At 46.9% G+C, this 25,663-nt stretch overlaps 2 protein-coding genes across 4 annotated transcripts; both read left to right on the top strand.

Moving 5' to 3' along the window:
- Nucleotides 1–169: 169 nt before the first annotated feature.
- On the top strand, nucleotides 170–6,060 carry LOC135370441 (glutathione S-transferase 1-like). The gene is made up of 5 exons (XM_064604181.1): nucleotides 170–392; nucleotides 977–1,035; nucleotides 2,810–2,951; nucleotides 4,276–4,443; nucleotides 5,794–6,060. Exons 1-5 carry the CDS (start codon nucleotides 252–254, stop codon nucleotides 5,932–5,934), a joined length of 651 nt encoding a protein of 216 aa, XP_064460251.1. The 5' UTR covers nucleotides 170–251; the 3' UTR covers nucleotides 5,935–6,060.
- A 4,207-nt stretch (nucleotides 6,061–10,267) lies between these two features.
- Nucleotides 10,268–25,479, top strand: LOC135370437 (serine/threonine-protein kinase haspin-like). Of its 3 annotated transcripts, XM_064604178.1 has the most exons (14): nucleotides 10,268–10,428; nucleotides 12,393–12,531; nucleotides 13,546–13,644; nucleotides 13,703–13,801; nucleotides 16,032–16,100; nucleotides 16,225–16,328; nucleotides 17,830–17,982; nucleotides 20,203–20,265; nucleotides 20,328–20,422; nucleotides 21,324–21,397; nucleotides 21,497–21,725; nucleotides 21,791–21,878; nucleotides 22,878–23,083; nucleotides 25,097–25,479. In XM_064604178.1, the coding sequence occupies exons 2-14, from the start codon at nucleotides 12,430–12,432 to the stop codon at nucleotides 25,231–25,233; spliced, it is 1,518 nt and encodes a 505-aa protein (XP_064460248.1). In that variant the 5' UTR covers nucleotides 10,268–10,428; nucleotides 12,393–12,429; the 3' UTR covers nucleotides 25,234–25,479. The 3 variants fall into 3 exon arrangements, with proteins under 3 accessions (XP_064460248.1, XP_064460247.1, XP_064460249.1); XM_064604177.1 differs by lacking the exons at nucleotides 10,268–10,428; nucleotides 12,393–12,531 and adding an exon at nucleotides 12,818–13,008; XM_064604179.1 differs by lacking the exons at nucleotides 10,268–10,428; nucleotides 12,393–12,531; nucleotides 22,878–23,083; nucleotides 25,097–25,479 and adding exons at nucleotides 12,818–13,008; nucleotides 21,946–22,045.
- The last annotated feature ends 184 nt before the right edge of the window (nucleotides 25,480–25,663 follow it).

Here is a 25,663-nt window from a genome sequence, read left to right as displayed (position 1 = left end):
TCGAAACAGTACAAAACACTCACAAACAACCGTCATCAATCATTCTGCTGAATATTATCACTCCATGCACCATCTACATGTTTTGTATGACGGCTCACAAAGCAGAACTCAACACTATAAATCACTCTTCGTTTTGTGCGGAGCGTTGCTTATCAGCTGAAACACTTCCTCGCTCCCGGTGAACATATGCCACACCTACTCGCTTAGCGCTATTTATAAAGGAGCGGCGCGCGTGCGGTACGCAGTTTAAAATGTCCATTACTCTGTACAACTTAAACGGCAGTCCACCGTGTCGCGCGGTGAGGATTGTGGCCAGACTGATCGGAGTCAATTTGCAGCTGACACGCGTGAATGTTTTGGCTGGAGAGCAAATGACTCCGGAATTTTTGAAGGTGAGTGACACTCCAGACTGAATTTGTCGTGTGTGCATGAACATCAATAGCCTTTTATTCTTGTTTCTCTTTCCCTTTTGTGTCTTATTATCTTCAGCTCGTTACGCTTTAATACAAAGGGAGGGGGAGGGATAATTACTTTTGACCTTCTTGTACTAACTGGTTTTTACCAACTTGAAAGGAACAAGAACTATAGTGTGCAAGAATGAGTGCTAATTTACTAGAACTGCAAGAACTGTGGCAATCGCGACTGCTTATGCAAATATTTTTAAGAAAATCTTCTGAACCTCCATCCCAGTAATGTGTCGAATTATAGTAGGTACACAATCTAAAACTTTAGAAAAGTTGCATGACACCAACGTCTGAATGTGTTCCTTTTTGTTACTCTCAGCTCAGTATCAAATTATACTTTGCGATTACTCCTGTCCTGACCAAGCAAGTGGGGATCGCTTACGCGATGAACTGTTTGTCAACATTACCTAACCGTGATGGTCACTGTCTTTTCCTCAAAACATTAAAGTGCTACCTCGTCCCGCTTAGGTCTGTAGTTGGGTATCTCATTAATTCCTTTACGTTTATTGCAGCTAAATCCCTGCCACACTGTACCTACCATAGCAGACGACGACTTCGTTCTCTGGGAGAGGTGAGAGAACTCGCTTTCCCTTCCCGTGTTGCCAGCTCGTGAAAATTTTATGCTATTTGCAACCGATAATCAGACCATTCAAACCAGAGCATTCAGAATTTGGAGCATGCATGTTCTGTGGCAGTCCTGGTATCGCCTGCGCCGCTTGGGTGGTTTCTCTATAGGTAGAGTGCCTCCTCCTGAGTTTGTGCAGCAGCTGATATTTACCATATTTCAAGGTTATCTACGGCTCCACTTGCTGTAAAACGGTTTAATTCGGCGACCCCAATTTTTCGCTGCCACCAAACAGGCCGTGACCTGCAGATCATTCAGTATAGTTACTATAGATCGGAAGCACTCTACGTATACGGCACGGTACGGCAAAGGAAACTGTCAAAGGAAAGACCAGCAAATATAGCGTGATGCCGGCCACTTCAAACTACAAAGGAAGAAGGTGATTGGCTTATCGTGCTTTCGGTACCGTTATCGTGAACATTTTGCGATTTGCTAAAACTCTATGAAGGATCTATGTTGGCAGTAGCTCCCATTTTAGCATTTTGACGAGCTGATATGTTACTGAAGTCTTCTGCATTCATATATTCTTCTGGCAAAGCTTCTGCGTTACTACGTTTACATTTGCGTTTACACAAAGTGGAACGCGCTGCGTGAGCACGACGTGCCTAGTGTAAAAAAGCAGGCGCAGCAAAATTTATACGCGCGGAATGCCACGGATGTATTTTGTGCTGCTACGCAAAGTAAAAAATATTGTTAAAATGTACCATACGGTGATTTTCCTGGTGATCGGACCATCTACAAAGCCCTTTTTTTTTAAGCTGTGGAGCAGCAGGGTTATTTACTTCGGTGCCACTTCCGATCCAACATCCACGTTATGTACGTCGTGTACCTGACATATCCATATCCTGACCGAAGCTGACCTGGAGAGCGGTCTTCAATTTGCCCTTTTCTTCCTTCAGAGAGCCCGTGGCTTATAAATAGGGGATGCTTATAATATGGGCTAGTTGGTAATACATCTGGAAGGTGGAATCGTGCCGAGACATCTAAATATACAGATCACTTAACAAGACTACTATACTAGGTTGGACAACACACGCGCTGCTGATATATACAGGGTTCAGGGCTTTCTGATTTATCCGAAAAGCTCCGCTTTTTGAGGTTCCGGAGCGCAGTAGGAACAGCCATGTCATGATTACCGGATGACGAGGTTCGTTTCCTTCTGTGAATCTCTGTCGATATTGCCTCATATCTCTGGTTACCTGTTCCAGCGACAAGGAATAAGGGCGCCCTCCTGACCAAAGTCCACTGTGCAGCTGTCTTTCACTTAACGATGTGCCCAGCATTCGTGCAATGGGAGTGAATTGCTTCTTTTCATAGATGCACCTCCGGACGTTGGAGTCATCGAATATAGCGCACGTACCATATTTGGTGGTTATGCCGATACAACGGCACCTTGAGGTCATGTTAGCCATTTCCCAGGCCTCCTTGGATAAGGAGTTTCTCGACAGGAAGAACCGCTCTTAGCCAAAGATCGTATTTATAGTCATGTAACGTAGCATACGTCATAGTAGGCGTGTTGGAGATTTCCGGCGCACGTCATAAGAAACCCCAGGTGGTCGAAATTATCAGCAATCCCGCCCTGCGGTACGTGAAGCATGTCGCCACACAAATAGGCTGACACACCTTAAGTCGAAATCTACTCCAATTGCCTCACGTTACCTTGCCTTAGGTCACTGCATTGACTTCCAAATAACTGTAATCATCTATTTCCGTTTTTCAGCCGCGCGATCATGCGCTACCTGGTGGACATGTACGCTCCCAACCACTCTCTCTACCCGAAAGATGTTAGAAGAAGAGCCATCATCGATAAGCTGTTGGACTTCGACGCTTGCGTGTTGAGTCGCGGTGTCACGGACTACTTTGTAAGATATTCATCTACATGTAGAAAGCGGAGCTTAAAAGAGCATGGAAGGGGTCAAGAAAAATATGTCAGGAGTAGAAATTATGACTACAAGCCCTGAGACACATACGAGCAACATCCCCACGGAGTGTTCGAGTGGAAGAAAACGCAGAAACTGCTCATAGGGCAGAAGTTCCGGCACTTTTTCGGTGCCGCAGAATAATGGCGTACTGCATGCGTAGCAGACGACACCGAAGCTGCGTCTTTTCTTGTCGTCTGCTACGGAATATCTTGTGGCTTCGCCGGCAGGGTACTCAACACGCTACTTAGCAGTGCCAACGCCACCTAGATACAGAAGGCCTGCTTATATGTCTCCTCTCACTCCTTCGCACGTAGACATATAAAGTCCGCCAATCGCAGCAGCCAGCCAAGATGTCAGCCAATCGACGCAGACGATTTTGAAACACAGGCTTTCTGTGGCTACTAGTGGCTACTCATGCGACTGATGGCAGCTCGTTTCCGTAGCTACGGCTGCTGATAGCAACGTCGTGATTAGCGGGATTTTAATTATTACGTCACGTTGCTCAAGCGATCAGGCTTTGTCTCCATATGTGGTGTTGGAAGTGCACGAAAATACATGGCGCGTTGAGCGCTCGCGCTTACATGACAGCAGAACGCTATGACGGTTTTCGCATCTTCCGCTGGAGTATTCTGGCGAATGCAGTGCATGTGAATACACGGATATTCAGACAGAAAGTTCCAGTGCAGCGCGCAGTACTGGTGTGCAAAAGAGATTTCAGTGTCGCGGGTCAGAAAAGGCTTCTTCGGCTTCGAGTCAGTGACGTCACTTCATCCGCCCAATGCTGAGGCGCGCGCCTTCGTTTTGTTTTTGTTTTTTCTTTCTCTTTGCGGTTGTATTTGGTGCCGTCCATCCCGTGTCTGATTCGGAGCAGTCGACCGGTCGCCTTACTCCCACGCTGTAGCAGACGATTGTCGGCAGCCAATAAAAATGCTCGGATGACCTGACGTCACAACACGCCAGAAGGAGCTGGGAGAGATCGCCGCCGGTGCGAGCACTCTTGTGAACTACGTTTCTAAGTAAATGCGCGCTTCCCAAATGAAATATTTTACACAGTTCCTGAAGGTAGTATGCTTGGATCGCGCCCTAAAATATGTTCGACGTGGTTTCCATGCTCCTTTAACCTAACCTAACCTCACATAACGTAGCAACGTAACATAACATAACCTATCCAAACATAACGTAGCAACTTCATTGAACAATGCGAGGTCTTGAAATTGTTGTTTTGTTAACGAGAGGCTATACATTATTCTCATTTATTTTTCAGTATTCCTACTTGATGTTCGGCAAAGCGAAAGACCCGGAGAAAGAAGAAAAATTTAAGGACGCCTTGAAGCTCTTGGAAACAATGTTGGGCGGCTGCAAGTATCTTGCTGGCAGAAAAGAGTTCACCCTCGCAGACATATCCGTCATGACTATCCTCAACGTTCCAGAGGTAACTTTATAGGGAGATAAATCCGTCATGACTATATCCTCGACCTTCCAGAGGTAACTTTATCGGGAGACATATCCGTCATGACTATCCTCAACGTTCCAGAGGTAACTATCGGGAGACAAATCCGTCATGACTATATCCTCAAAGTTCCAGAGGTAACTTTATCGGGAGACATGTCCGTCATGACTATCCTCAACGTTCCAGAGGTAACTTTATCGGGAGACATATTCGTCATGACTATCCTCAACGTTCCAGAGGTAACTTTATCGGGAGACATATCCGTCATGACTATCCTCAACGTTCCAGAGGTAACCTTATCGGGAGACAAATCCGTCATAACTACATCCTCAAAGTTCCAGAGGTAACTTTATCGGGAGACAAAAATTGTGTTGATACACGTTGAGCCGCGACCTACAAGGTCAGTCTAGCAATAATTACACATTTCGCCACTCGCATCGTAAAAAATTGAAGACCGGGTTTACTCCGCTCCAGACTGGTGGCCATTTGTCTGAAGTTTAATTGAAATCTTTTGGTTGTGTAGAAAAAATAAAAATCAAGCAAAATCTATAGAAGCGCTACTTCGCATTATCGGGAAGAGGAAATGACAGGTCGCCATTGTTACGGTCGTTTGTCTACTGCTTGCTGTGCGCACGCAACCTTCTTCACCGCCGAAGAATCACGTGGTGATGAATAGCGCTAACTAGCGCCAAGTCCCACAGCGAAGCGGCGACCACCAGAACTACTGACTAGGTGCTGGCCACGCTCGCACGAACATTGCTGAAAGTCTTCAGCGGTGTTTTCGGTCTTCGGTACTGCTTCGGGGACAAGCTACTGTCCTCAACACTGTTCATTCGTACAGCATTAGCAAGTATACTGAGGAGAGGACGGCCCTGAGGAGTTTACTCAACGTTCGTCCAATTGCGACCAGGGTCTCTATCTATAGGAGTAGGTCGTGGTTGGACCAGTGGCGGATCCAGGGGGGGGGGGGGCTTTGGGCGATCGCCCCCTCTTTCCCCTGCCCCACTACGCACTTCGAGAAAGAACCCCCCTCCCCCCACACACAATGAGTGTCTGTATCCGACCCTGAGTTGAACAGCCTCATGGCTAGCTTTGTCTTCTAATGCTATGGACAGACCGTTAGCAGTTCTAGGTCCCCCCTTGCACCTATTATGCCTATTTCAATAGATATTTTTGAAATGGACGATATTTCAATGTGATTGTTTCAGCAGTAGATTGACAAAAACTTCAGCAGAACACAAAATAAAAACAGCACCTGCTTCCGATTATCTCTCAAAAGACTGTGAAAGGAGTCCTAGCGGAACGATAGGTCATTCGAGTGGTATATTTCAGGCTGCCCATTACAGTCTGGCCGGATTTCCTGCGGTGAAATCGTGGTACGAAGGCATGCAACGAGACCTGTCAATCATCAACGATATCAACAAGGAAGGCATCAAGGAGTTCAGGAGGTGCTTACAGATACCGGATGAGTGAGACGAATAAAAGACCTACCCATTCGTCAATATCGTCCGCCAGCTGGTGTCGTGTAGGGCTGCTTTTCATTGTGGCATATCCTAGGTCAATGTTTAGTCGAACCAAATAAAAATCACTCTAGAACAATACTGCCTCTTTTTTTTTTTTTTTTTTTTTCGCCTCGGCCGTCTATAGTCTAGGTTTTCACTTTCGTTTCCCTGACATCGAACTGCACTTATCAGACTCCGCCACTTTATAGTGTGTGCGACAGTACTTCCACTTTTTATTTTTTATTTTCTTCCTTCTTCGCATTTCAATTTTCCTCCTTCGTTTCTCCTTGAGTCCCAAGCAGACGCTGAGCGGCAAGGTTTTAGTAGGCTATGGAGTATGTGCTCCTCAATTACTCCCCATTTCAGTCCTCTGACCCTGAAATTTACTCCCCATCACTGCAAAAGTCCCTGCACTTTCGCGCACGTAATAATAATTGAGACAATGTATCGAGCCACCGGTACTCAAACTAGAAGCCCTCGCCTGTGCCTATAAGACAACAGAGACGATGAAAGATGAAAGTCACTGAAAAGGTTAGCCAGCTGTAGGGATCGAACCCACATCTTCTGGATTACTTTCATCTTTCATCGTTGATATCTTAGGCAATTTGAGGCTTTGTTTGTATCTGTCCCTTCTATGTGTTCCAGCCTCAGAACTTCAGTTTCTCTCTTGTACCACAGAGACCTCCGTTTTGGCACAGGCGCGAGAACCTCCAGCCCACATTCTGCGCGACAAAGAAACTCTTGGTGCTTATACGCTCGATTCGTCAGCCGACATACCCATAATTATCTGCGAGATATCTGTGTGACTTCCCCGTCGTTCGCATTCTGTCGTGCTCTGCTTCGTCTAAACAGCTACATCCCTCACAGTGTCACCTCTGCTAGCGTACGCGCCACCGACGTGGACGTTGAATCAGCCCATCGTATACATGAGTCTGTCCCTGGCATTGCAAACAAAAACAGCATACCACCTGTCGCTGCATGTCAATTTAACCCCTGGACCATATCCACGTCTTCCATAGCCATAGAACGGATGTGTACATTGACGGGTCAGTGCGGAAAGGTTCATCGACGGCGGCGTACTATGTCCCTAGCGACGACTTCGAGCATGCGTCTCTGCTTCCCTATGAACGACATCTGCAGAACCTGAACCGTTTCCTATTCTTGCTGCCTTGAAGCATATGTCTGCTTCTCCGCCTAGCGCCTGTACGGTACTCTCTGACAGCAACGCGGCCCTAGCTATTCTGGTATCTTACTCTGTCAAGATAGTCTGCATTCCACGTGCATTCCCTGATTCTCGTAATATACAATGAGCTCCTGTCCTCGGGCCACACTGTGTGGTTCCAATGGGTTCCCAGCCATATCGGCAACCCCGGCAGTAATCGCGCTGGCGCCGCGGCGAAACGTGTCCAAGCGTTAGAGCCGGTTGGTGGAATACACATCTCGACATCCGCCTGCCGACTGCAGCGACGCTGCTTCCTTACTGTCGACAGAGCTGTTTGCCAAGTACGCTGCCAGGACCAACCCATTCTTAAGGTCCATTGACCCAACGATGGAGTACACTATCTGCAGTTGTGTCTCAAGGAGGGAAGAATCTGTCATCATCGGCTCCGCCTCAACGTCGCCCGCACTCCCTCACTGCTGTTCAAAATGGACCAGCAAGCCACACCCTTGTGTTCTACCCGCAACGTTGAGGCAGACATTCGTCACCTTCTTCTCGACTGCCGCCGTTCCAAGTCCTTCCGCGACAAGCTCAAGTCTCGCCTGACCAACCTCGGATACTCCATCTCTCTCGCAACACTGCCGGGCACACGGAGCAGTGGTGTAACCGCGGCGCTTCTCCACTACCTGCGCGATACCGGTCTACTCAGCAGCCTGTGACATGGTGTGTGGGACGACGGAAGACATCTGACCCCACATCGGCTTAGTCTTAACTACCCCAGGAATACGCACTAAGGAATTATTTAACAAGGACTAGCAAGCCGTCCTTTCTGGCTGACTTTTCCTGTCAAAATAAATGGATCCCCCCCCCCTCCGAAAAGAACTTTTTTTTTTCTTTTTAGAGTGACACCCATCTCCAGATTTGTCTTTCAACATCCATTCATTCATCGAACCATACCGCTGACAGTTGGTGACACCCGTGATGGAGTCTTGAATACGCCTACAGGTCTATCCTTCGATCTTTCATATATACTTCAGCACACACACAGGGGCTGACGATGCCTTTTTGGGGGAAGACCATGAGCACATCCATATACATGTGCTGTTTACACACAGAAAAATAACCGTTCTTCAGGAGTTCTTCATATAGTGCAAGAACCTTTCTCAACCCGTTTTCCTATCCTCGAGAACGAAAGAATGGCTAAGGATCTCCGGCGTCCAACTTTTGAAGAACCTCCTAAGGGTGAAAAATAAGGACAAGCCGAAGGATTTCAAAAAGTTATTTCTAGAACGGCTATTTTTCGGTGTATATATTAACGTGAGTGCGTAACAACGGGACATGGCAGCCGTTGACAGGACAGGATCCACCCGCTTCCACAGCCGTGTAGGACTGTCCGTAACAGTTCTGAAGAGAGAAGGAGGAGAAAGAAAAGACAAGGAAGTAGAATAAAGTTAGAGCGCATGAACATGAGGACCCTTGATCCATACTATTTTATATATTTAACGGTCCTCGACAATGGGGGAGCATTCGTGTTCGCCACTGAAGTGTGTTATTAAAGGGACACTGAAGAGCTAAAATTCATCGCGTGACAGATTTCATTTCATTTCATTTATTTACCTGAACAACAACAACAACAACAAATAAGTAATGATAATGTAGTGGGATGTTCCGCCGCTGAGGCGGCACCCTATCCCATATTGCTTGAGGGGGAGAAGATGGTGAATGATGATGAATGTTCAGAATTCACGCAGGAGCCCTGTTGCTGCTAAGAAGGTGATGAGGGCTTGAAGGGCTCGTAGCTGATGCGCAGGACTTGACCGAAGGCCCAAGCAGTTGAGGAAGGGGGGACTCCTCTGGTACGACGAAAGCGGAGGATGAACCTCCTTGAGTGGAAAACCCATCGGTGAACACAGCAGAGTGAGCTGCGTATATACCGCGTCCATTATTTCTAGCGTCGCTTGCCCCAAAACAAAAAACTGGAACTTCCTTTTTCTTGTTCTAGATCCCGGGGACAGAGGTCGCGATTGCCGGTGTTGGGAGCGTCCACGGAGGTAAGGAGGCAACTACATGCTGCACTGTGAAACGAGGGATGCGTTGATGCGCTTCACGGCCATATACGGAGACTTTGCTGTTTCTTCGCTTATATGGACCTTTCTGACCAGAGGATGACGGTGACGCATGTGATGCCGGATAGTTTCTCTCTGACACAGGACCTCAATCGGGACCACTTTCGCTTCCGCCATCACCATTCGTGTGTCAGTACAGCGAGGTACTCCAAGGCAAACCCGCAGACTGCGTGCCAAGGTACCACGAAGTTTGGAGATCGAGGTCCGGGACGTGCCATAGAGAACAGGTAGACCATAAAGCATTTTGGTCCCCTAACGAGCGCTTGATGCATCATGAGAAGGTCCCTGAAGAGCCTCAGAAGATCAACCTCTCCCTATATTCTGACATCCAACCCAATAAAAAAATTGTTTTTGCTTTTTTTGTTCTCCAGGAGGAACATTGATGTACAAATTGCCACTATTGCTTATGCGCCTATCAAGAATCAGATCATACTATACTATTCTGTGCCTACTTATTCGCTTATGCGCCTACTTATTCCTTTAAAAAATAGCTGTTGACTTTTTTTTTACTGCCAACAGACAGACTCAACAGAAAAAAAAACTTCAGACTCGGCCTTGCTTTCGTGTTGGCATCACTATGTTCACATAGACGTCCTGTAGACAAGTCTCTGCAGAAAGACAACGTTACTCTTATGGCTGTACGCACACTTGCAAAAGAACTCCTGTGCCACTTTGCTGAAAACGTTGGAAACAGTTACTATTGACTTGTGGTCACCAATTTTCTCTTCCTGCTTCCTCTCGAAATGCAGCAGAAGAGAAAAATTATGGCCATACGCAAGTCAACAGAAAGTGTCCACAACGTTCTTTTTTATGAAGAGAATTTTAAAATTTATTCGCTTTCGGGCATTTAAGTGCCCACAGTACTTTAGTGCCCAAAAATAAATAAGAAAGGCGAACGCGACAAGCAGTGAAGGAATCCGGCTGACCCTGCTCCAGAAAAACGACAATCAGTACAGAAAAACGACGATTGTGTCATTCCGTTTCCGTCAAAAACGCTGCTACCTGTACCGCTGTTATTAGCAGCGCCCGTGGCAGTTAGAATCGGGGGCGTGCCTAGCGCATGTTGCAAGTGTTAGCGCAGCTGCGAATACACGGCATCGGGGCACACTTTGCCACAGTCGTCGCCCAACCCGAGCTGAGTGCAGCTATCTTGGATTCTACACCACATTGAATTCTTCAAGTAAGTAGATGAAAAATGAAATGGAATGATGTATACACAAGGGAGAGTTATCGTATACAACTTTTGTGAATCACTTTATGGTTCGGGCTGTTAAGATAAGATCGAGTGTCATTTGCGGTGGAACGCTGGCTGTAAGGAAAGCGAAACAGGTGTGTAAAGTCAGAGTCGTACGATATAGAATACCTGTATAAGTCGTTCAGCTTGCATGTATGCGGGACTTTCGTTGCATGCGGACGAATGTTTTTCACGATTTCAGACCCATGTATAACGTCCACAGGAGCCACACTAAAAGCTTTCCTGGCCCATGCTCTAGATCGCATAAAAGTATATGGGGTCTTGCTTTTTCGGGTTAGATGCATTTCCCGGATTTGGGAGGGATAAAATCGGGTGCTACTGATACATTCGGGCTTTATCGGGTTATTTCTTTTTTTTTTTTGTCCAACAATAAGCTCGCAGCTAAAGTGCATATATTGGTAGAACATGCGTGCCAAGCACAGCATGTTGTAACATAAAATATGCTTCGCATAGTGTATATTCTTGCAGTCAAATAACATTTACGTCCGAAACCCGTGCACATTGCTACTAAATGGTGCACGCGATACGTGTGTATACAACCCGACACGTGATTGGAGTTCGGGGAGAAACTTGGTTTATACCGAATTGATCGTAAATTGGTTCGGGAGGGAATAATCGAGAGGAATCTGGTTAAATCGGGATCAATCCAAAACAGTCAGGCCCTATGTATAAAAGTGGCTAATTCCATGGTCTTCGATCATTATTCCAATGCGGAACATTTAGGGAATATTTCGCGGAGGCACTATTTTCGCGATGTATATTCTATATGCGGTTGCATACCATGGAGCTCATCCGTGTTGGAACGCTGGAAGTCTTCTTCTTCGAAATGATATCGGAAACGTGGAAAATGATGTTCGAATGAGTGTGAAATTCATGTCCAATTAAAAAGTGTGCTAAACTACTATTAAAATGATGCTACAATAAATGGCACGCATTGGTTCAATTCGTGTCAGTGAAACTCGTCCGTTACTAGATACAAAACTCGTTCGTTACGAAGTACCAATTTTTCTATATTTTTCCCATTTCGCGGGACCCCAAATTCGCGGGAAAATGGCAAGGAGTATCGGCTATTCTGTTTAAGTGAGTGGTTTGACATAACCAGTGATAACCAACATAAGTATATTGGCTCCTTTAAAATAAAATAAAAAAGCGCTTTGAATAGGGATACAAAAAGACTTGTTGATACAAACACTGAACTCCAACCAGGACGTTTTTATTTCCAAATCTCTCTCCCTCTCTCATACCACTTGAAGTTATATTTGACAATGGGCGCATTGGCTCCTGTATTGTATAACCGTGAACATGACGCTGCACAACTTTAATTTTAAAGTTTTAATGTTGTTGTGGTTGTTAAAGTGTTGTTACTGTTGGTTTGTGTAAGCTGAAACACAAATCTGCCAGCTGCTTTCTCTATCCCTGCATGTGCTTGGATTACCTACACTGTAAACTGAAAAACACCCTTATGGGTGTAAGTGGCTTGCCCGATAACTCACACCACTTTTTACACCGTATGGTCTGGAACACCCTTTTTAGACGGTGTATTCTGTGTAAAACACCCTTTGAAAGGGTGCTTTTCCTTGAAAATGACGTGTTTTGCACTCTTTATACACCCTTTTGGAGAGTGTTTAAGAATCTTACACCCCCATTAAAGGGTGCAAAAGACGTCATTTTCAAGGAAAAGCACCCTTTCAAAGGGTGTTTTACACAGAATACACCCTCTAAAAAGGGTGTTCCAAGACCATACGGTGTAAAATGTGGTGTGAGTTATAGGACAAGCCATTTACACCCATAAGGGCGTTTTTCAGTTTACAGTGTAATAATGACTTTATTTCGTATCGTTCAGTGCCGCCTGTATAAGATGTTGAGACAGAGCTTATTCATTGATGCAGTTCGGAACGCTGTGGCGTCGTCCTCATTTGGTGCGCGATGGAGCGCTTCGGAGAGGTAATGTCGCAGCCTCCGCCCGTTAACCTTGTCACTCTGGACAATCTATACTGCGCCGATGAGACGGAAGAGCCAAATGAGTTGGTGAGTTGGAACTGATTGTAGTCACAGGATTAATCTGTGCCGGGCGGATATTCTGGCAGAACAGCGGCATGCGAACACAGGTGACGTGCAGGTCTCCTCTACTGAATTCCATGGGGTTGCAGATTGTAGCATAGTAACCTCAAGATTTTCTAAGGTTACCTCAGACGTTTTTTTTTTTTTTTTTTTTTTTTCAGTAGGGTAGTTTGCAAACATTTCGATACGTGAGGCATCGTTCCTTCGCGCTCCTGAACCGCATTGTCATTATCATCATCTGTTCGCAATGGCGCTGTAGAGGAAGACAACATTGTCCGCGTGCGTTGTGGGCGGTTGGCAGGTGGTAGCCAACTGAGCCGCGAAGCAGCTGCAGAAGCCATGGCTGGCAATGCACCGCCCGGAGAAAAGAAATCCGATGCTCGTACACGATCCGAGATCTTGGCGACAGAGGCCACCGCAACGTTTGAAGATGGAAGTGCGCAGGTAAACGCCGACTCAATGGCTACACACTAGTCGGGTAGGAGCAACGCCTGAGCAACGTAATCTGCAAAGCAGTAGACTAGTGTGGTCGACCTCGTGAAGGCAATGACAGTCCGGCAGTTGACCAAAGAAGAGGGAGTTAGATAGCTGTGTGTAGCTGTGTGTACATGTCGCTGCTAATACCTTATACATTTTATGGTCTATGGTTGCGCTATCGTTTAAAGAATAGCCACGCAGTGTGGACACATGTGCAGTAACGTGTCAAAGCAGTCGCCCTAGAAGCCCACGCCAGAGAGGGCGCCGAACGGCAGGCCTTGGCAGATTGGGTAGACAATAAAAGCATGAATGAAGGGGATTTGAATTCACGATCTTTTCTTTGACTTCTGGCGGCAGTAAGGGGGACGGTCACTCAACGTTTACCCTGCCCTGGGTGCAATCTCGCCTGACGGCTCTGCACACCTGTACATGAGTAGCACCGTTATACCGTAACATGACATTAGCATCCCATTCACTGACGCTGGCTGACCTGTACATCATCAGGAGGATTCCAATACATTCCTGAGGAACCGAACGCTGGGCGATGCTCTGCCCCGGGCAGCCAGTGCAGAGAGCCACAGGAATCCACCTAACCCGGCTAAGGTAACCACGACCGCGTATCGCCGCATGGAAATATTAAACATCGTTTGTCTTTATTCAGGTAAAACGCAATCCTTCCGTGGACGCAGTGAGTCCATCCAGGAAGAAGACTGTCGCTATAACAGATGACGCACGCCGGAGAAAGTCGCTATTAATGGTTGTAAGTCTTGCTTCCGAGCACTCTGGGTGCACGTCCCAAGGCACTCGACGTCGGCCTTGTAGGTTTTCCTTGTGGTTCGAATGGGCAATTCGTTCACATGAAAGATGTCTGTCGACACTTTGATGTGGACGAAGCTGTCTAGCTGTACAAAGTTCGTGTAGCTGAACCTGTAGTGATTTCGTTGCAGCTACGGACTAAATCTCGTGTCTTCAGAATCCAACCAAAGTTATGTTACTGAAATCTTCTTGTCTCACTTTACATTCCTTCCAAATATTTTGGCTCTACGTGACGCGAAAGCTAGAGAAAATTAATTTTTATTTTTGAGAACCGTGACGTCATGTTAGGCTCCGACGGAGATCCCGGTTCTCATCTGGCAACGTTGTTGCCCTTCGCGTCTTCCGGGGGGCTCATTTTTTGCACTCCGTTAGCAGAGACCCACGTGACATATCGTCCGACTGCTCCGACCTTCGAGAAAACACAAAAGAGGGAGAAGACGTCTCCCCCATTTTCCCCTCTTTCGATCAGTCACGTGACTTCACGTGACCCTCCCCAGACGGCGGCATCGTTGCTAGGAGACTAGTGCCCTCTCCAGAACATGACGTCCTTGTAATTTGTGGGCTTAATCATTACGTCACCCGCTCCTCGCGTCATCGAAACTTGTGGAGGCTCAGCAGATCTTCGGAAATTGACAGAGATGCATAGCGTTCGTAAATAGGATTGACATTTCGAGTACGGAATCCTTGAGGCACCTTCTTTTCGTGGCCTAAATAAAGTAAAGCTGGTTTCCGAGTCCGGAGTGTCACTTCAAAGAGGTTGTGACATGTTGATATGTGTGGTTCATTACGTTATGTACGCGTCGCACTGTACACCGGAGCACTGAAAAAAAAAAAAAAAAAGGCATCTCCACGCATCGCATAGTCACACTTACGTCACAGGAGCGGGAGCTACAGTCATTCCTATTGGTACTCGTAAACACGTGACCTCTCCCGAGCTGCTTCACTGGCGGAGACGCCTGCAATGGCGTCCGAGCCGGGTGGGTTTCGGTATTCCGCGGTGCCAAATTTCGAAGCCTCTGTTGCCCCATGCTCGTAGAACTATAGGAATGGAGGTTTACATCTGTGCAAATAACTGTTTTCATATTCATCCGGCATAACTTGGGAAGTAGTGTTTGAGACGGAGGCTTGTTCATGACAAGAACAACCAGCAACTATATATTTTAGTGATGGTGATTGGGGAGTTTGACCGCCAGGGGGAGATACTTTACACCACTGCTGGCGGTAATGCGGTGAAATGGAATACTGAGTGGCCTCGGAGTAAGGACCGAAGTTCTACGTACGTATTCATGAAAAAAACAAAAAACAAAAACATGCTGGTTCGCGGCTAATCCTCTTGTGTAGTAACAGTGAATTCGCGTTTGTCATTTCCTCGCAGCTTTCTTTGCCAGATTCTGAGCATTACGACGGTTTCTCTGCGCAGCATAGAGGGTAAAGTTTAGAGGAACCACGTGACGAAGTGTCTGCCCAATCACAAGGCGGCAATAAGGGGGTACTCGTAAATTGACCATGAGTCCACTGAAGAAACCACGTGCGCGTCACCTTGGAATGTTGCCACCTTATCTGGGAGAGAGACCACCGACGTAGCTCCATGGGCAACAGGGGATCTGCGAATACAGCAGACTTACTTGAATAGCTTATTGCGTTCTCTTGGTCAAAGCGTGGCGTATTTCGGCCGCGAAAAAATCGCCTGCTGGTACTTTTTCGATCGGCCACGACCCAACCGGGCACCTGATTGCCCAACTGTATCCGGCATCGTCACATCCGCATCGCGAGGGCCCGTGCGTCGAAGTTAGCAGACGACGTGGGTTAGCAGACGACGAACCGGAACAGGAGTGATCATGGTGCCCCTAGCAGCATCGAAGTTACTCAAAGGCCGTATTTGTCTCATTTTGACGACACGAATTCGCCAGTATATCATTTCGCTTTTTAATATAACTGAGATTTCACAATTGCTTCTAGCACTGCGTACAGCAGCGACTTCCTAGACCTAAACCACCCTTTTGCGAGACTGGTTTGGACATCTGGCAGTGAACTTACTACTAGTCGAAATTTTACGACATATAGAACACTTATTCAACGACCGTTGTCACGACTGCAACTTTGTGACTCCATCGGTGAACGTACCAGGTGGAACGTGAAGTGAAATAGGCGTAATGCAACCCTTCTTTGTCCAGGCTCCCAAGATGGAAGAAGACGAAACTACGCCTGGAACCTCTGGTGGCACTTCGACAGGCGTTATCAGAGTAATGTAATTTGCGAGAGAATAACTTCTATAAGCTGTTATCGCCAGAGGAGCTGTCATAATGTGTACCCTGTGCCCTGCAGAAGAACTCAAATACCACTCATCTTCCGTTCTTTTCCCGTCAGTTCCCGCACAGCTGTCGAGAGTGTTTCAACGATTGCCTCAACAAGCTGCTCGGCATCTGCACAAGCCACAAAAAGCTGACATTTGCCCAAGCGCTACCGCGTTCGTAAGCCAACACACGTTTCTTATAAACTGTTCCTAATGTCACAGTTCTATTGACCGTATACATTAAGTGAATGCAGACCCTGGAGTATGCAACGTGAAATTACACCGCTTGGTCAATTTCTTGCAAAGTTTCCCCTGGGAGTTGTCCAAATAATGACGTATCTCACTTGGCGATTGCAATCGTCGATCGTGCCATTTTGCATAACATCTAGTGTTTAAAGAATGCATGTGGAACAGCGAATATCGCCATGGCGCCTGCTTCAGGTATACGATGACAGGTACAGGGAACGACAACAGTTCAGCATAGCCTGTTGCGAAGCCGCATTACAGGCCGACCGGCACTGCGTGTATATTTGATCTGCAAGACTGTGCGCGCTCCGTATGAATGGGAACGACCGAATGGACAAGTGACGCCCCCCCCCCCCCCCCCACACACACACACCTTCTGGCTACGCCACTGCAATAGAACCATACCATAGAATTAATTTCCATAATGTAAAAAACCCCGAGACTAGGGAACACGAAGGGACAGAAACAAACACGAAGTGTGTCTGTCCCTTCGTGTTCCCTAGTCTCGGGGTTTTTTACATTATGCATCATCTTCACCAGCTCGCTTGCTTCCTAGCCATTTTTTCATTAATTTCCAGTTTTGAGAAGCATGACGTCACAATGTACGCAATCTGCCACGCGTCTGGCAACACTGTGTCTCCAATGTTGCTTTCGCGGGGCCGCGAACGGGAAGGTGCGTGCGCTGCAACGCCACCTAGATACAGAAGGCCTGCGTAATGCGACCTCTCACTCCGACGTACGTAGACATATAAAGTCCGCCAATCGCAGAAACCAGCTAAAATGTCAGACAATGGCCGCGCCGCAGACGGTTTTGAAACCCAGGCTCTCTGTGGCTACCAGTGGCTTCGCATACGGCTGATGGCGGCTCGTTTCCATAGCTACGGCCGCTGAAAGCACGGTCGTGATTGTCCGAGAGCCTTTGTCTCGAGGTGGTCTGGCCGTTGGTTGCTAGGAGACAGACGCCACAGGACTCATGCTGACGTCATCTCCTCTCGGCTATAATCCGAGACTACTATACGTTATGCGAAACATTCTTACTTTTGAATTACTTTCGAAAAGCCGTGGAAATGCGTAATGGTTACTGACGTCATTTTTATTTTGCGAACTCAGTCGTTGAGCGATGGTGTTAATTTACAATACGGAATTAAAACAAGCAGCATTTTTAAGTCGGGAGTGTTACTTATATCTATTCTGTTGAGGTGCTGCAGGAGCTTCCTGTGAAGGATGTTCCGAATGTAAGATTTTCGCCCCACTGGACATCATTTCCCTTATTCTGTCTATCTGAAACAGAACGGTGTTGTTCGTGGGAGCATAGCATGTACTTCTCATCGCCCATGTCAACCTACCTCTGTCAACCTATAGTCATCTGTGACTAACAATTGCTTTCTGCAGGTCATGGAATATTTCTGTAGCTTTCGACAATGTTCTTGTAGGTACCATGGTCCCGTGTACAAAGTAACCGAAACTTCCGAATCTGAAATGTTCGAGCTGTCAAAGCAACCGACGACAGGGGCCACCGTCATCCAGTTGTTTTACATCGACAGCCATTCGGCGTCCAGAGTGTACGCCGGTTTAATGACCTCGACGTAAGTACGAGTCTACTCATCAGAAAGGAAAGAACACATGGGCCGCTCGATTAATTTAACAAACATTTCTTATTAAGTTGGAACAGTGTGTTACAGAGAGAGAGAGAAAAAAAATAGCTGTGTGGTACACCCCCTTCCACAAATACAGGGAAAACGTGTTATTAAATTATAATTATAAATTATTAAAAATATATATAAATTATAAGTTATAAATTATATATATTAATTATACAATTTAAAAACTACGCCACCTAGAATCACGCGATCAACGACATTTGTTCTTACTAGGTTTTCGTCACCCCCTGATGCGAATGTCATCTTCCTTAAGTTTTATTGTCAGTTGTCACGAGCTGAACTCAAGAAATTTTCCAGGTACAGGTCGCTTTTTTAGCCCATCAATGTGAAGCGTGCGCCAAATTCACTCAAGTTCATGATAATTGATACAGATACTGAAAAGCCATCCCATCGGGGGGAAAATCCGAAGATCATTGCGTTTCGGAGCGCCTTCAGCCTAGCGCCCGACCACTTTTCGCGCCCTCGCTCTCAATCCGACGAAAGGTGGTTGCTAATCCAACACAAGGATAGTAGCAAAAGTGAAAGTTCTTGAAATCGGGAGAGGGATGGACATGTTCCCAGCGAAGGGATGCCATAAGCCATGCCTGTCTTGTCTTATTCTGCTATCCCCGTGTGAGCTGGGTTTGCTAATCTCCTTTCGTCGGGATGAGAGCGAGGGCACGCAAAAAGTGGTCGAGCGCTAGGTTGTGGGCGCTCCGAAACGCATGGTTGGGCTATTTTTTTCGACGGGATAGCTCCTCAATATCCGTTCCAATTACCGTGAACTTGACTAAATTAGGCACGGGCTTCACATTGGTGGGCTAAAAGAAGAAGTGGCAAGATCCTAGTATAAGAACAAATGCAGTTGAGCGCGTTGTTCTATAGGTGGCGTAGTTTTTTTATTATAATTCAATGGCACGTATACTCCTCTCTTCCCCTCTCTTATACTCCTCTCTTCTCGGACACCCTGTATACGCACATACACACAGTGTGAGTAAGCCACATTGTGTTTGTTCACACTGCTTCTTCCGTTTCCACCGCGTTGCACACAATCGTCCTCACCCGCTCCTCAGAATAATTCGGTACCACTTTATCGAGTGTCACAGATAATAGTGAGTTTTAGTATACCGTTGATAAAGTTATCGTCTCTATCGCAACCAATCGCACTCGTGCGTGACTCAGAATCTTATCCACTGATTGGTTTCGGTTGATATGGTGAGACGCTAGCTACGTTATTAACGGTCTGCTAAAACTCTCTAATAGAGCTTTAGTGCATCGTACGCTATCGCCTTTGCGTACGTAAGGATAGCGTTGGTGGTTCTTCGCACTGCGCGAAGCTCTCTTTCTGTTATGGGCGTGCGCAGAACCATCAACGCTATTCCTTTACGTAAGGGCGATAGCGTTCGATGCTCTGACACTCACCATTAGGTCCGAGTCCGACTGTACGGGAACTTCACAGCGACGTTATCAACAGTCCACTAATACTCTCTATAGACTTCTACCCGAGAAACGTCGTCATAACGTTGCTATACAGACTGAAACCGCAACAAATCGGAAGAGGAGGGCAGGGTTCCACGAATGGGCACTTGTTCACTGCCGCCTACTGAAAGAAAAGTAGGACCGAAGGTCGCGTCACTTCCAGGGACCATCGTAATCCCCTCAAGACCGTGGCTTTCAGGCGCGAACTTGTTCGACCCTAGCTTCAAGCGTAGTTCAACTCTACCAAATTGGTGGCGCTGTCGAACACTATGACGTCATTTGTTTACAAACAGGGAGAGGTCTATTGAAAGAAAAGTAGGACAGAAGGTCGCGTCCCTTTCAGCGACCGTCGTAATTCCCTCAAGACCCTGGCTTTCACGCGCGACCTTGTTTGGTCCTAGCTTCAAGCGTAGTTTAACTCTGCCAAATTGGTGGCGCTGTCGAACACTATGACGTCACTTGTTTTCAAACAGGCAGAGGTCTATTCCTATAAGGAGATACAATTTCACGCTCCAAACTGTACGAAAAGAAAAATAGACTGTCAAGTTGAAGTAGGAAGCATCACCTTGAGCATGAGGAGAACGAAGTATACCTACTTCAGCCACCAACTCGCTTGTGTACTTTTTCTCCTCAGACTGTCAAGGTTGTGTTATCCTTTTCCCTCATTGTTGTTTCTTTGCTTTCCAGGCGGCTGAGCGATCTCCAAAATGGGCTGACCAATAAAACGTTCGGATTTCGCATGATACGTCGGTAAGGTATCTACACTTGGACGCTATAGATAAACCGATACGGAGTGTTGCTTTTGCGCGTAGGGTGGTCTACGTGGAGGATTCACTCCCAGAAAACTTTGTCAAGGCGTACGACGAATTCATACAAGCACACCCACGTTCCTTTCACCCACATCCAGGTAAAGCTTGATGGACAGTAAGCCCTCGTTATAACGAAATCGCTTTTTGTAAAGTTGGGTTGGGTTGGGTTGGGTTAGGTTAGGTTGAGAAACTATATGCAATCTACTGTATGTACGGATGTGTTTCATACGTCGCAGTTTATGGATTCAGTAAGCAAATTCCCACATTCCTCGTTTGAACTTTTTTTTTCACTGATCACTTTTTTTTTTAAACTGCGATTTTATCAGGCCCTCAGTTGATGGTGGTGCAGAAGAGCGAGCCATCGGCAAAGAAACAGAAAGCGATGTTGTGTGCGTGACCGCCGGCGGCCGGCCCTTTACAAGCTTGTACGTCGTCATGGAAACGAGGAAACAACGCACTTCCTTTCTCCATTAGACGTCATTACAAAACAGGCGAAGAGGTTGAGAGCGACGAAGGGAGCTCTTCGTGATGCAGGATGGCAAACACATAGCGCTCCATGTTTAGTACACATAAGTCAATATTTTCAATGTGATTTCTTCAAATGTTTGAAAACGGCTTCACAGCTCCTTTACTTATCACACATTCAAAACCTCGCGATGCCGTAAGTGCGTGCTTTCGAGCTCAATTATTTGCAGTTGACTCTGCTTAGTGCAGAGGGAGAGTCGGCGGAAACTCCGTATGGCAGACACAGCTTATGTCTTTTCTCTCCCCCCCCCCTTTTTGGTCACATAAATTAAGACTGCAAAGGTGGTGCATCCCATCAAGGTTCGTTTGTTTACTTGTCTGAGGCTACTGTCATCGTTTTTGCGGCAGTTCCGCTTATATCGAATTTTCCCTGGTCTCGTTGACTTCGTTATAACGAGGGTACCTTCGTTCTCAACCCGTAGACAAAGCGCTCCGTAGCAAGCTACCGACTTTCATAACAGCAATTCATTCCAGATATGAGGCCGCAAGAACAGAGGTACATTCTCATGGAGTTTGACTACTGTGGAGAAACCATCCTTCGTGCTCGGGTATGCGAAAGACACAATAAGAGTGCGTGTACCGCGTGGGTGTATGCCATTTCAAATGTGTGCCAGCCAAGGCCGCGCCCAATACATACGTAATTACAGATCAAGCCGTCTCAAGCGATCAGTATAATTGGCCAGGTAGCCTGCAGCTTAGCGGTAGCCGAGCGGGAATTGCAGTTTGAACACAGGGATCTGCACGAGGATAACATTTGGGTTCAGCCGTCCTCAAACAAGAACCAGCACTTCCTCATCGACGGTCGCACCTGCTGCATCAAGTGTGCAGGACTCAAGGTCACCCTATTAGACGACAACTTCAGCAGGATCACCTACAGTGAGTATTTGTGTTGGTACACGACCTCAGACGCAACTCACAAGAGCTTTTGTTTGTCTTTGAAGATAATGAAGTGATTATTCGGATGAAAAGCTACAACGGCCTGTACACGGAGAAGACAGCTATCTACCTCACCATGGAGAAGATAATAAAGTAAGCATTCGCATTTGACAACGTGCGTACAGCCCGAAGCATACTTAACAGTAACGCATTTTGTCAGACGGAGCAGCATTCCGAGCCCGTGCACCTGGTTCACGAGAGACTCGTCTGTTCCAGAAGAGGCATAGTCCAGACAGCCTCTCTTTCCATCCTTCCCAAGCTCCGCTAGAGTGGCTCTGCCCCACAGCTGGTGAAAATGTGTCATTGTTCAGTATGCCTCCAGGTGCACATGCACTTATTGTGTCTAGAAGTTTAGAAACGACTAGCCTAACCTCGAGTAAAACAGCAAGGAAACGATATACATAGGGGTGCTCGAAATTCTGCTTCGTTCACCAAGTACTCTATCAGGAGCCATGTAAAATACTGTCGCTGAATGCGGTCTCACCACTGCGAAGTCTACAAAAAAAAAAAACTGGAAAATGTGCCAGGCGACGTGACATTGGAGGAGCGACCGTGACGTAACGGGAAGATGAGCTCTCATTTGCTACTGGAAATTGTTCGAAATTCTAACACGGGCACAGTCACTGACGTTTATAATACGTGGACTCCGCGTTGCCGGGTTTGCACGACGCCACCACTCCCTACGGAAGTACGAGGTCGTGAGCTTCTGGTGGAGTTATCGTCTGCTCCCCTCAGTGCGACACATGCGTGCTGACCGCATGGCGGAGATGCGAAAACATAAGCTGTTTACAGTAGATGACCAGAATAGAACACCAAATTGAAGAATGCAGCCTCCTCCTTATCATCACCATCCTAACTATAAGCGTGCTCCATGGCTATAGGCAAAGCCGCTGCGAAAGCAAAGCAGACGACACGTATACGCGCCTGGACGTGACGTCGCTCTTTTGCCGACCAATCCGATGAAAACTTAGAAACCGGTAAACGGCTTCGCACCTTTCCTCTGACGAGAGCGCTGTATGTGCGGTGAAAAACGTTGAGTGTAGGTTTTATGTCGAATTCAGGGAACTAATCGAGGCCTGTCTCTCTTTCTAGCGATCGCTGGGACCTCTTCCATCCTCGAACAAACGCTCTGTGGCTGTCGTACTTGTGCGGCCACTTGTCCGACTACCTGACGGTACCCAACCCCACGGGTGAATGGCAGCGAAAGCTCGAGACACTAAGTTCAATGCAAAGGGACCTGCATCGATTCCGTTCGGCCGACGAGTTTGTCTGGAATTACATGAACAAACTTGGACACAGTAAGTCTTTCAACATGTGCCAGTCACTCAGGCAGTCAAAGTGAGCCAGCTTTTGCAAAGAAAGATGTCATGATTGAACACAGGAACAAAATCAGTCTTGGGTAGCAACACTGTAACCGTAATGGTTGCTTTCTTCAGTAACTGGCTACTCTTTAAAGGGGTTGTGAAACGATCTCTCCGGTTTCTGGAGGAATACGTTATGCAAGTAGGTCAGCTCTCTGCGCAGCTCCCCGGTTCCCTCTCTCCCCTATTTTCCGTGGAGCGAGCTGATTGGTCCACCTCCCAAATATGGGGGAAGCAGCTCAAGGGCTAGGCTAACGTAGAGGTGTGCGCAGGTAAGTAAATTCATACCCAAGCCCGCACCGCACCCGCAGATGTGCCAGCCGCAACGTGCGGCGTCTGAGGCGGGTAGGGTGCACCCGCGAACAATTTTTTACATGAACAAAACTTGAAAACATTGCGATTAGCGAACGAGTGGAGATTACAGGCTGACAAAACAGCCTGAAATGTCGACTAGGACTAAACTTTGATGTGAAACCTGCCACGCCGCATAGATACTACCTAGAGACAAAGCTTGATGGCTTGAGCGTCGTGACGTAATAGAGTCCGCCAATCACAGTGTTGCTCTCAGCGGCCGTAGCTATGGAAACCAGCCGCCATCACCCGCATGGGCAGCCACTGATAGCCACAGAAAGCCTGTGTTTCAAAATCGTCTGCGGCGATTGGCTGACATCTTGGCTTGCAGCTGCGATTGGCGGACTTAATAATTTTACGTACGAAAGAGTGAGAGGAGGCATTAAGCAGGACTTGTGTGTCCAAGTAGCGTTGCATAGGCCAGCAAAGGCCTGCTCAGTGCCTTCCCTAACTCCTTAGTCTTCATTGTCTGCTTTAGTATATCGCAAGAGGATGGTGTGATTGGCCAATACCAGTGATGGGCAAAGTACTTCAAGTAAAGTATTTGGTAAGAACACGGAAGACCATAACACAATGAACACTGAAGTGACGGGCCGGATGTGATGCCAGCCGTCATGCGGTGAGCCACTAAGGCTCACAGAAGGATACTTCAAGTACTTCAACAGAAAGTACAGCAAAATGTATCAGGTAAAGTAGAAAGTATTATTCAGCAGCATTACTAATAGTAAAGGTACCCCCAAAAGTACTTTATGTACTACTTAATCTACCACTACAGACTACATCTCGTGTCTTCAGAATCCTACCAAGGTTATGTTACTGAAATCTTCTTGTCTCACTTTACATTCCTGCAAAATATTTTGGCTCTACATGACGCGAAAGCTAGCGAAAATTAAGTTATTTTTGAGACGTCATGTTAAGCTCCGACGGAGCGCCCGGCTCTCATCTGGCAATGTTGTTGCCCTTCGCGTCTTCCGGGGCGCTCACTTTTTGCACTCCGTTAGCGGAGCCCCACGTGAGATACCATCCGACCGCTCCGACCTTCGAGAAAACACAAAGGAGCAAGACATCTCTCGCATTTTCCTCTTTCGATCAGCGTCACGTGACTTCACCACGTGACCCTCCCCAGCCACCGGCCTCGTTGTTAGGAGACGAGTGCCGTCTCCAGAACATGACATTGTTGCAATTTGTGGGCTTATGATTACGTCACCCGCTCCTCACGTCATCAAAACTAAGGCTAAGCAGATCTTCAGAAATTGACAGAAATGCACAGCGTTCGTAAAGAGGAATGAAATTTCACGTATGGAATCCTTGAGACACCTTCTACTCATGGACTAAATAAAATAAACGCTGTTTTCCGGGTCTGGAGTGGCACTTTAAATACCGAGTAATACATCAAGTACAGCCCATCACTGGTCAACACCACAATCACCATCACCGAAACAAAGTTGTGATTTGCGAATCCCTAATGACTACGCCACTGTTGTCTAACCATGCAATCAGGCTTTTTGTGCTCTAGGTGGCATGGCGCATAAGTGGCGGTTTCGATTGCATTCAGTGCTATTACCGTGACAGTATAACAGTACACGGTTCTCGTCGCAGTCCATCCGGGCCATGACTACCACCCTCACAACTGGGAAGCTCCCAAGAAGCAGTCTGTGTCAATGTGCTCTGGACTGTTCAGTTTCCTGAAGAGGAAAGACAAAAAGAAGGACGATCCTGGAGTCGAGCAACACTGACTTTTCTAGTGGACCTTCTTTTAGAAATTGTGCAGTGTTTTAGACGGATGCAACAGCGAGGTGCAGCTGAAGGTTGCCGCCTCGGTTACATGTGTGGTGGTGTTTTTAATACAAAGACAGCGACAGGAGAAAACAGTGTAGATAAAAGCATATTTGGGGTTTCTTCCTCCAAGGCACTCGTCGGAACATTGTTTTTATCAAGTTACTCTGTACATCGATGATTTTAATAAAGCTATTTTTACGAGACTCCAAGATGTTAACGTGATCGGGCTAATGCTGTGTTTATCGGTCGATTCTGAAACTATGAGGGCATTTCATTCCTTGCTGATCACTGACAACGATACTGAAAATACCACATGCTCGAAATACACTGCAACAGCAAACTCTGGGTGCTGAGAGTACGGCGGAAGTCCCCATTTGGAAACATGAG

Source organism: Ornithodoros turicata, chromosome 10 (genome assembly GCF_037126465.1).
Source record: "Ornithodoros turicata isolate Travis chromosome 10, ASM3712646v1, whole genome shotgun sequence".
Lineage (NCBI taxonomy): Eukaryota > Metazoa > Arthropoda > Arachnida > Ixodida > Argasidae > Ornithodoros > Ornithodoros turicata.
The sequence above is the reverse complement of the archived record's forward strand: the minus strand, read 5'-3'. Positions and strand labels throughout refer to the sequence as shown.

Excerpts from the sequence above, each read along its gene's own strand:
- LOC135370441 (XM_064604181.1), top strand. The coding sequence starts at position 252 with ATGTCCATTACTCTGTACAACTTAAACGGCAGTCCACCGTGTCGCGCG. Across the intron at positions 393-976 it reads TGACTCCGGAATTTTTGAAG|CTAAATCCCTGCCACACTGT; the intron begins GTGAGTGACACT and ends CGTTTATTGCAG. Across the intron at positions 2,952-4,275 it reads GCGGTGTCACGGACTACTTT|TATTCCTACTTGATGTTCGG; the intron begins GTAAGATATTCA and ends TTTATTTTTCAG.
- LOC135370437 (XM_064604177.1), top strand. The coding sequence starts at position 12,904 with ATGGCTGGCAATGCACCGCCCGGAGAAAAGAAATCCGATGCTCGTACA. Across the intron at positions 16,101-16,224 it reads CTTCGACAGGCGTTATCAGA|TTCCCGCACAGCTGTCGAGA; the intron begins GTAATGTAATTT and ends TTTTCCCGTCAG. Across the intron at positions 21,879-22,877 it reads ACCATGGAGAAGATAATAAA|CGATCGCTGGGACCTCTTCC; the intron begins GTAAGCATTCGC and ends CTCTCTTTCTAG.